Source organism: Salminus brasiliensis, chromosome 1 (genome assembly GCF_030463535.1).
Source record: "Salminus brasiliensis chromosome 1, fSalBra1.hap2, whole genome shotgun sequence".
In the NCBI taxonomy this organism is placed as follows: Eukaryota; Metazoa; Chordata; class Actinopteri; order Characiformes; family Bryconidae; genus Salminus; species Salminus brasiliensis.
Window position 1 is genome coordinate 62,238,125 of NC_132878.1, and position 13,117 is coordinate 62,251,241.

Here is a 13,117-nt window from a genome sequence, read left to right on the forward strand (position 1 = left end):
TTGCTAGAGAGCATTTGGATGTTCCGGAAGAGTATTGGGAGAATGTCTTATGGTCAGATGAAACCAAAGTAGAACTGTTTGGTACAAACACAACTCATCATGCTTTGGGGCTGTTTCTCTGCAGAGGGGCTAGGACGACTGGTCCGTGTACATGAAAGAATGAATGGGGCCATGTATTGTGAGATTTTGAGTGCAAACCTCCTTCCATCAGCAAGGGCATTGAATATGAAACGTGGCTGGGTCTTTCAGCATGACAATGATCCCAAGCACACTGCCAGGGCAACAAAGGAGTGGCTTCATAAGAAGCATTTCAAGGTCCTGGAGTGGCCTAGCCAGTCTCCAGATCTCAACCCCATAAAAAACCTTTGGAGGGAGTTGAAAGTCCCAAAACATCACTGCTCTAGAGGAGATCTGCATGGAGGAATGGGCCAACATACCAGCAACAGTGTTTGCCAACCTTGTGAAGACTTACAGAAAACGTTTGACCTCTGTCATTGCCAACAAAGGATATATAACAAAGTATTGAGATGAACTTTTGTTATTGACCAAATACTTATTTTCCACCATTATTTGCTAATAAATTATTTAAAAATCAGACAATGTGATTTTCTGATTTTTTTTTCTTATTTTGTCTCTCATAGTTGAGGTCTACCTATGATGTCAATTACAGGCCTCTCTCATATTTTTAAGTGGGAGAACTTGCACAATTGGTGACTGACTAAATACTTTTTTCCCCACTGTAACTAACAAGCTGATTGGCTCTTTTTGTTAATAGGTGGGACTTTATCTATAAACAGACGCAATCTTAAGCATTACAACTCAAATTTCAACCAGTGACCGGTCTCCCCATTTATAACGTCTCTGATATCCAGCCCAGCAGGTGGCATTAACTTCCCAAGTTTGATGTCAAATTCATTAAAGAAGCAAGTGTCCTTTTTGTAAAACAGACCTAAATACAGCCGAGGACATTTTCTCCAAAACAGCAAACAGCAGGTCTCCATAGCTCAATCTCATACACAGACTCAAAATCTAATTTGTTCCAGGAAAATCATAATCAAATATACCATAGTTTGTTTTTTTTTACATTGCTGTGGCGGCTTTGGAGGCTTTTTGTAACCAAATGTGAGTTCATTACTCATTACAAAAAAAGCTCTGTTGTCAGCACAAGCATTGTGCAAGGTAACATCATGAAATCAGCATTTACAAAAAGCTGTTTGCTCATCCACAGAAAAACACTGAAAATGATGTTCTCAGGAATCTCCACCCTGGGGCACTTTTTAAAAAAACTTTAAAAAGCAATGTTTTTTTTTTTTAATATCAGGATATGTGTAAACAGGGCCTGAGTGTAATGCAGCTTACTTTCGACAGTGTAATCCTTTCCTACACTACGATTTTTATAGGTATACTGAGTAAGGTAACGCAGTGAATTTACAGTAATTCAAATGTGTAAAATGTGTACAAAATAAAAATATCCTATCCATGATGTACACATTTGAGTAGAGTAGACTTTTTAGACAATAGATGCAAAACCCTATAATAGATGCACCCCCCACTTTCTTCCGAGGGCCTCTTACTTTACTCCCTTTCATGGAAAATGCTGCCAATCATCTGAAGTTCAGATGCATTCTGTCAGAGCAAAGTGGGTGAGGCTTATGCTTTATGTACACCCACTCTGGCTGTGTTTTTCCCCATTTATTAGTTCCTGGGGTTGTGATGTGTGTTGATACACCCCAGTACAGTATTTCAGGCATAATTTTTAGTTCGGGCAACTCATTCACTCAACACATTGTAAAGATTGTAATCGGCTGTAAAATAGCTAATCAATAATTGCTACAATAATTCATGAGCTCGCTGAACAATGAAAAAAGTGTGCGTATGCATGCACTGTATGTATTGAGAAAAGTGTGATATAGAGTTAGAAACCTGCGGCAAGTGAAATTATATAATCATATAATGCATATTGTACATGATATTAGAAAACTACAAAACTATTTTATAATAATAATAATGGATCTGAATAGGTGATCTGAAAATGATGGGCTGGTAGTAATAACACACCACGTCTGGTAATTACAAAGAATCAGCGACCAAACCTGTATTTCCTCTGATTGTGCTCCTCTAACCAACACATGATTGTCCATCATTTATTTTATGTTTTTTTGTGATTATGTTCACTTGTATTCATTCTAATGCTAATATTCTGAAGCTAATTTTTGTGACTGACTTGCGCAGTACTGTAGGTTATATTCATAGGCTTTCCTTTTATGTAGTCTGCTTAGACTCCAGCCAATACAGTGCATGCTCACCTACTGCACAAGTTAAGTCAATTAAAATGAGATCAAATTGGTCATAATGGAATGAAAAGCAACTATAAAAACAGTACTAACAGTAAAGCTCTGTGGTTACATACCTCTGTTAAATAATAGCATTTCAGTATAATCTGTATAATTCTGTAATCTATGATATGATGCAGTGCTACTCTGTCCCGAAGCAGTCAGAAGCAGCCCCTGATGCTACACTTTTAATGTGTTGCTGTTGTTTTATCTTTTGCATATTGGGACTCGTTTTCGTGTGCTTGCCCTGTAGCCTCCATCTTAGCCTCTTAGACCCAGCTGCCCTGTAGACCGCTGCCCTGTGATAGCATTTAGTGACAGCTCGAACATGATTTTAGTGTTGCTCTTGTTTTCGGTAAGATTTTCCTCCCTATATTGTTTTCTGTTATTGTGACATTTCGTCTCCTCCACTGTAGTTTGTGGTAAGCGTTATAAGAACCGCCCTGGTCTGAGCTACCACTACACCCACACACACCTGGCTGAGGAGGAGGGAGAGGAGGAGCGAGAGGAGGAACGAGAAACGGAAATTCCACAGTCGCCACCCGAACACAACCCTGAAAACCATAAACGTAAGATAACCGCTAATCAGACATTATTATACACTGTGTCTGTTCACACATGTCCATGCACTTTCTGTAATAAGGCATTTTGCTGTTTTCTTCCTGTATAGATTACTGTAATGCATTGTGTACAGGATTACCTAAAACCACTGTGGACAGAATGAATGCTGTGGGCTAGTATTAACACACAGGAAAGAGAAAACATGGATTTTCTGATTCTTTTACTTCTTTTTAAAGCTCTTAAAAGGGTCTCATCCTCATACAATCAGATTTAAAGATTTCAGGCAGGTCTTCACTGGTCTTCACTGCTCTCCATCAAAGATCTGAAACTCTTGAGTGTTATGGCCTACTTTTAGAGGCCCATCATGTGGTATTGGATTGAGTATTCACTGATTTACAAGATTTCAACATTTCTATCAGTCTCGGAAAAGAAAAAAAAACAATAGTTACATTTTTACGTATGAATGAAGTTACTATATGAAGTTAAATATACTGTAACGTATTGTTGGTAATATGACTTAAATATTGACCTTTTCTAATTCCTCTAGCCCAAAAGGGACCAGATGGTGCCATCATCCCCAACGATTACTGTGACTTCTGCTTGGGGGACTCCGGCTCCAACAGGAAGACGGGCCAGGCTGAGGAGTTGGTGTCCTGTTCCGACTGTGGTCGCTCTGGTCAGTATCTCCGGGACCTGCACTGCTCACCTAGCTACTTCATCTGCCCAACATTTGAGAACTAAAGCCATTGTGCTCCACCAAGCAACAGATCTTCACCTCCATCTTTCCTTATTTGAAACTGAGTAACCCTCTAATCATTACTGCATCTCAACATCTGTTTTAAAAACACATGACCGGTAGACAACCTAGCAGTACTATTTGCAGAGGATGTAGGCAGTTATGGCAACAGAAATCATGTTCAGGGCTGTTTTGTAGATTAATTTTTTAAAGTTTTATAAGAAAACATTGTAGGTTTTAGACAAGCAGATGAATGTTGAGGCAATGTTAGTAATCACAATTTACAATGTTGTGAACTACCAAAATAATAATCATAAATTTTCCTGTTATGTAAATAGTACAGGTTCATGCATTTTTAATGAAGCAATTTGATTAAGCACTATTTGATTCTCTTGCGGCATGTTTCATGACCATTTACATCTACCTGTACCATGACACCATGTACCATCCGCCCATATTCTGTGACTGAGTGTGTGTGTTTTTTTCTGGTGTTTATTGGGTTTAGTTGGTTTGGATTTGCGTTCACACAGAGAGCTTTGAAAAGGCTAATTTGCCATTTAAATGCAACACAATATTTTTTTTTCTTCTCAATTTTCCCCCCAAAAATTAACATGACAAATAATGAGGTCTGTGAACAAGTACTGATCAACAGTAAAACTTGAAGTTCTTATTAGTACCATAGATGTTGTCTACTCCTTTAAGTTTGAGATCTAGTTATGAAAACAAGACTGAGCCAGTCATTTCATTTTCCAAAAATCAATGACGGTCACATATGCATGTATTCTCTACATTTACAGTTGCAGTTGGAAGTTTACATACGCTTATGTCATGACAATGTATGGCTTTACCACATGGAAAATAAAACACCTTATGAAGGAAAGTTTTATTGTTACATTAGACAAAGGTATTTGGAGGAGTAAAGGTGAGGCATTTATGCCCGAGAAAACTGTAAAGCATGGTGGTGGTAGCATCGTTCTCTGGGGCTGTTTTGAAGAGCCGGTTGAACTGACACATTGCACAAAGTGGATGGGAATGTAGAACTGCGTTAGAACTCTTTTTAACATAACCATTATAATATGTTGTCACTCATTCTGCCTCTAAGAAATCACTAAAGCCCAAAACTGCCATAACATTCATTCCCATGATGAGTTTATGTAAACTTGCAACCACAACAGTAGCGTTATTTAAATCTCAGAGCATGTGATGGGAAATATCCCAGCATGGGTGGAACATAGACTAAGTGGTTTCCAGGTGGGCATGGTCTCTGAGTGGGTTTGTACATAGGTTTTTACTGGGACCCAGTTGTGCTTCCCAAATAGGCCACATTATTACAGCTCACCTTAATTTTACATGGGTCCTTTCTAGACCCCAGATGGGGCCTATGTTTAACCCCTCCTGTACTAATCACTGACCCTGGTGATCCATATGTGCAGCCATTGTGGAACCCAAGGAAACGTTCTGGTTCCCAGTTGGGCTACTCAGGTCCCACGTGGACATGTTAGCTGGGATGGTCATGCTTAAACTTTGGTATGTGTTGTCAGTTTGTGTCTGGTAATTTGTGTCTTTGTTTTACAACACTGTGGCCTGGTTGGTGGAACAGAGATTTTATTTGAAGTTAGGAATTTAGCACTTCATCACTTTACTTCAGTTCATGTGCTTCACAAAATATTCTGAATATTGTTTTATTCTTTCTCATATTTTTACATATTTTATGTTTATTCCTATAAATGTCCTTTTGATATGTCACTCATTCTCAAACTATTTCCCTGCTAATGGATGCATGGCATAACTAGAGAGAGAGAGAGAGAGAGAGAGAGAGCGTGAAAGAGAGAAAGCGAGAGAGAAGATCCAGTAAATATATAATCTCTCCGGAATTACATCTTATGCAACTGGAAATACAAAAGACCTACTAAAGACATACTAAACAGCAGTGCACTCCTGGCCTCTGTCTATCCCTTTAATGGAAACAGAAATAAAATGAAACACATCTGATTCTTGAAGATCAGATTTTATCTCGATTGGTCATATGTCAGGCTGCCTCTGTTGTATTGCCAGTTGTCCAAGCTGAGAAGAGTGTGTGAAGCCTTGCTGACTTCAGTGTTGCTTCTGTGTGTTTCTGCTGTGGTGCTGATATGTCCGTCGTACATGTCAGCTGGATGCGCGACTGAGCCTGGGGCGAAGAGGAGGATGGCTGGACTTCGGGACATGTTCAGCGACACGTCTGAAAGTGAGGCGTCCACCTTTCACGGCTTTGAGGAGGACGAGCTTGATGGGCTTCTATCGGATGACAGCAGTGGTCCTCCCCAGTACAGATAGATGCCAGAGAAAAATCCGAGAACTGGCCTTGAAAAAAGCCTTGCCACACGTTCACCAGCGTTTTTTCATTTTGATGTTGGTAAAAGTTTGCATAAAGGACTTTAGAGCTGAGATGCATTGCTAATGGAACCTAATACAACTAATGGCTAATGGCTTTCTTTTACATCCTTCTTGTACTAAGAGAAACTCTCTCTTTGAGACTGTTATAGCAATAAGGAGAATGGGGCAGGGGGTTTGAATAGGTTTTAGCATAGATAGAAAAAAAGAATGGAGAAATGAACTCAACTTCCAAACCTGTGCAACTTCTAAAGGACTTGTAAGAGTGCTAATGGACACTGTGTGAATGGTCCTACCTCTGAAAAAATACAATCAATGAGAAGAAACATATCGCAAGACGGAGCAGAACGGGACAAGTCTGAGAAGATGTTACCACAGCAAATTGGATACACTGGCCTTTTGGAAGGCAGAAAGAGGCGAGGTAAGAGCCAGTCGGCGTTTACTTGTCCATCTCTCAACTAACAGGGAAGAGCAGTTCTCTGCAGGACATGTGAGTCCTTGTCTCTCGAATGTAAGCTGCTAAACACCTGGCAGGGGGAAATGGAAAGAATGAGTGGCATTCATTGGACACGTAGTGTGTGAAGCATCACATTTCTTTAACATGAACTGGGATTGACCTTCGCAGGCTAGATCTTTTTTAAGGTAGACACCATACGCTGAATCACATAGTCTACAAATTTCGAAAGGGCTAAATACCTGCAATAGCATGTAAATGAAGATCATTAATGTCAAACAATATGTCCACACAGAGACATGTTTGCTGTATCAGATATGTGATATTTTCTCCTTTCATTGTGCACAATTCTTTTGATTCTGCCATTAATTGACAGTTTTGGAACTATGTTTCTCACTCTATTCACTCTACTGTCACTGACAAATTACAGTATTGTATTGTAAATTGCTTGCTGAATATTCTTTTGTGGAGTTCCCATATTTTTAATACCCAGCACTGCAGAATACAAATCCTGTTATTTATGAGGTTCTAGGCTTGGCCTTTTCGATTGTAAAACCATGCCATTTGGTCTAGCCCCCGCTGCTCTCTCTAAGCTCTGCTTATGTCCTTTCAGTATTATTTTAATCAGTCGAATCCAGCACTGCGCTGTGGTAGCAGCTGGGCCTTGTTACGTTCCATTCTAGCTATTCAAGAAACAATACCACGAGGGCTAGAGTTGCACTTGCGTGCATAGTGTGCATGGAGAACATACATATTGGACCACTTAATGGGTGCATTGTTGCAGTACTTCAGACTGGGTTACTGCTTTCAACAGTTGGTACTCTGTACTCTGGCTTTAAGTCAGCGACTGCTTTAAGTGATTCTGTCCCAGAGGTAAACGAAAGCCTTTTGCATCAGCTTTATTCAAGATCATACAGGTTTTCCTCTGTAATCCCATAACTTCTTTACTGCAAATGTCAAAGAGAATTGACAGACATGGTATCTGTGAGAAAACAACACAAGGCCATTTGGTGGTGATAACTTCTGTTCTTTAACAGTTGTTCAAGTGCAGTATCATCTGAAGGGCGGTTGAACAATTGTGAGTCTGACAAGAGAAATGTAACTGGGCAGGTGAAAGCTTCCTACAAAGAAAGGGCAAACTCACACACACATTTCACACTCTGCATGCTTTCTGGACAGGGAGTCTTAAGCAGCTTTACTGATTACTCAAACAGAAGAAGGCTGCTGAGCTTCCAGTCTGATGAAGGTAACAAGGTGGCCATAATCACAGAATTTGAGAGGGTGAGCGAGAGAGAACATGGGAGAGAGAGATAAAGACTATGTATAACCCTCTGGCTTATTCAATACATGCACTTGTAAGTCTATCTATCTGCCTGTCTGTCTGTTGCAGTACAATACATCAGTATTGTAAAGAAGTGCATATGTGATGGTAAACATATCCATCTACCTTAACCATCCATCTCTAGAATGACTGTATTTTAGATACTGAATTATCTCTCACTTCGCTTTTTCTCCCTCTAGGCCACCCGACTTGCCTTCAGTTCACGGACAATATGATGCAGGCCGTGCGTACGTACCAGTGGCAGTGCATCGAGTGCAAATCCTGCAGTCTGTGCGGCACCTCAGAGAACGATGTAAGGGTCTCCTGCTCATAAAATTCTTATTGAATCATGACAGAACATACTCACAGACTCGTAAAAATAACATGTTATTTTAAAAACTAAATATGGGAGCATTTATGGAGTTCTAGCCATTTTACACACTTATCACATATACATATATGCCCCTTGAGCAGTACAGCTTGTGTGGAGTTAATATAAATAAAACATAGAAAAGTCTTTCTTGGGGTTGTCCTGTATAACATACTTGTGAATACCACGCTAATCATTGGTTACGTGTTTCTCCTGCAGGATCAGCTCCTTTTTTGTGACGACTGTGATCGTGGTTACCACATGTACTGCCTCAAACCTCCCATGACTGAGCCTCCTGAGGGTATGCTCTCACACATCTGCATACAGTTTAGTCTTTTCATCCGCTCAAAGTTCATCCGTTTTCCTGTATATTTACAGCAGATTGTACTGTGCAGCTTAAGTTGATACAGAGTTGCCAGATTATTACTTACACCTAGCTTGTACTGACACTCACTGGGCAGTTTATCATATAGGTTTACACTAACATGCCACTGCCATATCTGCTCATCTGTGATCCTGTGGTCTCTGTTCATTTAGTGATGAAGAAGAGGGGGCTGATAAATTGTGCAGCAACATATGGGCTACATTCAATAATTGTAAACCTACAAAGTGCACCTATGTAATATATGCTATTCAGTGGCCAGTGAAGATAGAGACACATTAGGTGTTTCAGTGCTAAGAAACTGCATTTGCCCCTTCATGATGCCTTCTATTTTGCTTATTTGTCAAAATTAACTATTTTAGATCTTTTAACCATTTTAGAAATTTGACAATTTTATACAAGACAAAAGCCAAATACAGCTTTTTCCAACTCCAACTGGCTCTGTGTGAAAAAGTTATTGACCCCTTAGTTACATTAGAAATTATCCAAATTTAATTGATAATTGGGATCAATTAAGCATAAACGTGGCTTGATTATTCCTAGTCCTGCTAAATCTAAACATCACTTAAATAGAGCCTGCAATGTGAAGTAGAGCTGATAGGTCTCAACAAGCAGTTTAGACACAAGGCCTCGATTAGAAGAGGCATTTCCAGAAGAGATGAGAAAGAAGGGTATTGAAATACGTCAGTCTGAAAAGGATAAAATAAAATACTTTTGAGATAAGCTGGGAAGTTGGGAATGAGGTGAGGTGGTGATCCTTTAACATCCTGACTTCACTACCGTCACAGCAATGCTTCAAATTCTAGTGAAAGATCTTTCCTTGACAGTAGAGGCAGTTACTCCAAAAGCAAGATAAATCTTTTTGTAGAACCCTTGGTTTCAGAAGAAACAATGATGTGTGTCCCAATACTTTTGTGAATACATTCACATAACATCCCTGTATTAACCCTGTCTTTCAATGGATTGGCAGGAAGCTGGAGTTGTCATCTGTGTCTGAATCTACTAAAGGACAAAGCATCTGCTTTTGGAGAACCATCGATGGCTTAAAAGAGGCCACTTCTTCCATATCCCTTGAAACCCGGCGAGTGTTTCAGCACATTCGCAGCACACAGAGCAGAGCAGAATCAGGATGGTGGTACACACTTGTTTCTGTCCAGTTTGCAGCTCCAGGCTGAAGTGGCGTCAGGAGCGTCTACCTCTGTAGCGGTCACCCATCTACACAGCACAAAGCAATACACACAGCTGGACACTTCAGGCATGAGACCAAGCACTCAGCAGTCTACCTCGCAAACTCTCTCTTACACACACATAACACAGAAACAGGTCAACACATCCACGTTGAACCTGTCCAGGTTTTTGAAAAACAGTCCTTTCTGTCAAACACGTTTCAAGAGCATGTACCAAAAAAAAAAGACACCCGATGCAAAACCGATGGAACAGAGGCTAGTTCTATTACTCAGTTCACCTTAAACCAGTTTCATTTAACCCAGGTATCTGTACGATAAATGACTAGGACTATTAATTACTGTCTTAATGAAGCAATATGAGGACGGGCAGATCTTTGCACAGTTTGGAGCAAAATGCCATTTCCGCCTACGGTACAGAACAGCCTGTTCAAATAATCCCCAAGTCATTATTGTTTGTGTATGTCACCTTTCTGTGTTTCTATTTCTGTATATTTAAGCAAAAAACATTTCACTATAGCATGTGATGCCAGATTTCTCACAACTAGTATTAGCTTGCACTGAGCGACTGATATGAAGAAGAAAAATGTGAGTAGGAAAAAGGTGTAAACTAGGTAGATACTTAGACCATTGGATTATCGAACGCTTAGAAATGCACTCGTAAAAGCAGCAAAAACAAAAATCATTTTAGCTACTTTGGAAAAGTATTTCATGCTATACAGAGCAACTATAACTTTGTTAAGACTGGAACAAAATTTTTTGTGCTTTTTTCAGTGTTTATCTTTCACAGACAATCATGATTTAGATTAGTTACAGGCCTGGACAAATTTGTTGGTACCCTTCCACAAAAAATGGAGAACCTACAGTTTTCTCTGAATATAAAAAAAAATTATGAAACTATGAAAATGGCATGGACAGAAATGATGGCACCTTTAATCTAATATTTTGTTGCACAATCATTGCAAGCAAGTGATGTCTGTAGCTCTCAAGGAGACTTCTGTGCCTCTCCAAGGGTAGTTTGGCACACTCTTCCTGAGCAGACTGCTCCAGCTGTCTCAGGTTTTTTAGCCATTCTTGGGTGCTTATAGCTGTGTGACTCATGGCCTGTAACTGAGACAGAGCTTTCTGACAATGGGCAGTATCTTTTGCACCAGAACACCTTGATAGTCTTGAGATACCATTGTCCTCATACAGTCAAGGCACCCTGTGTAGAACACAGCAAAGTTGCCCCCAAAAATACCCTTTTTTTCATTGTAATTATTAGCTGTCAAATCCCCCCCCAAATTTGGTACTGCCGATTACCCACCCATTCATTGCTCCCCATCACTAGTAAAGCTCCAGACACTAGCAGGGTAAATACACAAGGTTAAAGCAGGGTAAACACGTCTCCTCTAATACATATGAAGCCAGCCGCTCAAAGCAAAGCCAACATTGCTTAAAATTGATGGGGTAGAGAGCGCCATCTAACCACCATGGAGACTGGTCATATAGAGAGCATGACCAGTTGTGCTCTTTTGGACTTTGACCACTGTCGACAAAGCGACCCCCAGGCCATTAAAGCAGTGCATTACACTGCTGAGCCACTCAGAGCTCCAGCTCCTCCATATTTACAGTAGGTACAGAGTTAGGTTCTCTGATGGCATTATTTTTTGCCTATGAACATAGACCTCACATGACCTGCAGGAACGCTCCAGTTTTGTCTCATCTGTCCACAGGACATTTTCCCAGAAGCATTGCAGCATTTTTTATGTTTTTCTTATAACAGTGGAGTCTTCCTGGTTTTCTTCTTTGGAGCCCTCTGTTGCTAAAAATGCGCAGACCCTGATGTGTATTGACCTTGGAGTTTAACTTTTATCTCTGTGGAAGTTTCCCTTGGCTCTTTGTCTACCATTCACACTTACCTTCTGTTTTCTGCTGCAGCCACATCCAGGGAGGTTGGCTACAATCCCAAGGACCTTAAACTTCCTAATAATATTTGCAACTGTAGTCACAGGAAGGTCAATATGCCTGTCTTACAGCCTTTACCTTTAACATGCATGTCTATAATTGATAAATTATAATATATTATTATATATAATAATAATAATAATAATAATATATTTTAGAATAATAATTATTCTATAATTATTATATAATGGAAATATTACTATATAATACAATTGTTTATAAATTCTAGGAGAAGTGACCCCTCTGTCCATGCCATTTTAGAATCTTTGCAAAAAAAAAAAAAAAAGCACTAATCTGAATAATTTCCTCGTTTCCTAGCTTTACTCTGTGACATTCCAAAGGCCTACCGGGGGCAACTGCTTGTAATTTCATCACTTCTCAGGAGGATTGAAGCCTTGTTTCAATGAGCTGGAAGGATACCAACAAATTTGTCCACATCTGTATGTAGTGTAGTGTGTTGCATATTGATATTCCAGTTGTGCTTCCCCATGCCAAGAAAGCCTGGATTTCTGTGCATGCTGTGTTTCCTTCTAAATCCCAAGCCTTGATCTACATTTCTGTTTGTGGTTTTTTAGCCTGTATGAAAACAAATGACTGTTCACCTTGCATGTTCTCGCTTGCATCAAAGGGAACAGATATGAACAGAGGAGAACTCTGCACTTGTTCTTTTTAAGTGTTTGACTAATTGATGTGTTCAGGAAACATTCCATTGTACCAGTCACTCTAGAAAGTTCTGTAGCTACCTCCAACAAAAAGGGGGCGCTTAAAAGTTTTACACCTTGCAGAGTGAAACATCTGCTCGCTCCATTTTGTATTTCTTTGTTCATGATATATTAGCATCTCTATTTCCATCTGGATATTCTCGCTCGTCGTCACTCTCTTTCCCCTCCTCCGGTCTGTATAATGCATTAGAGGCTCTATTTTCAGAGCCAATTTATCAAGGCAAATCCTCTGAATCCTCAGATCTGCTGAATATTTCATCTGATTCTGGCAAGGGCTGGCTACATTGATCCTAGCGAACAAAGAGCTTCAGGAGACACTCTGATCGGAAGTCAGGAAACGTGGATGAATATATACTAATTTGGAGGCAAGATAAACAAGCTGATGATTCTGGTTAAATTAGACCTAATTTACTGTTTTTGTCATTTGTTCTCCCCCCTTTCCCACATGTTGTTAACAGATCCTTGTTGTTTTCATTGTTTGAAGTATAATAAACCATTCAAAATTGGGTTTGCTTTGCTAGATTTACCATGAATGTAATTGCACTTCACCTATCTAACACTGGAGGTCAGCAAATACAAAGACAAACTTCAAAGAAGTACCTCACACTTCTAAAGAACTAAGGTAATAGCTTTGTTTCACACATTCACAATAAAGGCCCAAAATTTAGTTTAAATATTTATAGAATTTCATAAACTGCAACAGAACCTGTACAGAATGAGCAGGCGCAATAAAA

General features: G+C 39.7%; 1 protein-coding gene across 2 annotated transcripts in view; it reads left to right on the forward strand.

Annotated features, from left to right (window-relative positions):
* dpf3 (double PHD fingers 3) overlaps positions 1-12,839 on the forward strand; it is a 42,953-nt gene extending 30,114 nt beyond the window's left edge. The window contains exons 8-12 of one of the 2 annotated variants that reach the window (XM_072685358.1): positions 2,750-2,902; positions 3,442-3,570; positions 7,979-8,091; positions 8,368-8,449; positions 9,501-12,839. In XM_072685358.1, the coding sequence (XP_072541459.1) occupies positions 2,750-2,902; positions 3,442-3,570; positions 7,979-8,091; positions 8,368-8,449; positions 9,501-9,577 (554 nt within the window). In that variant the 3' untranslated portion in view covers positions 9,578-12,839. Of the gene's footprint in view, positions 1-2,749; positions 2,903-3,441; positions 3,571-5,782; positions 6,425-7,978; positions 8,092-8,367; positions 8,450-9,500 lie in introns of those variants that run through there. The other variant, XR_011979999.1, reaches the window with a different exon arrangement.
* Positions 12,840-13,117: the final 278 nt, after the last annotated feature.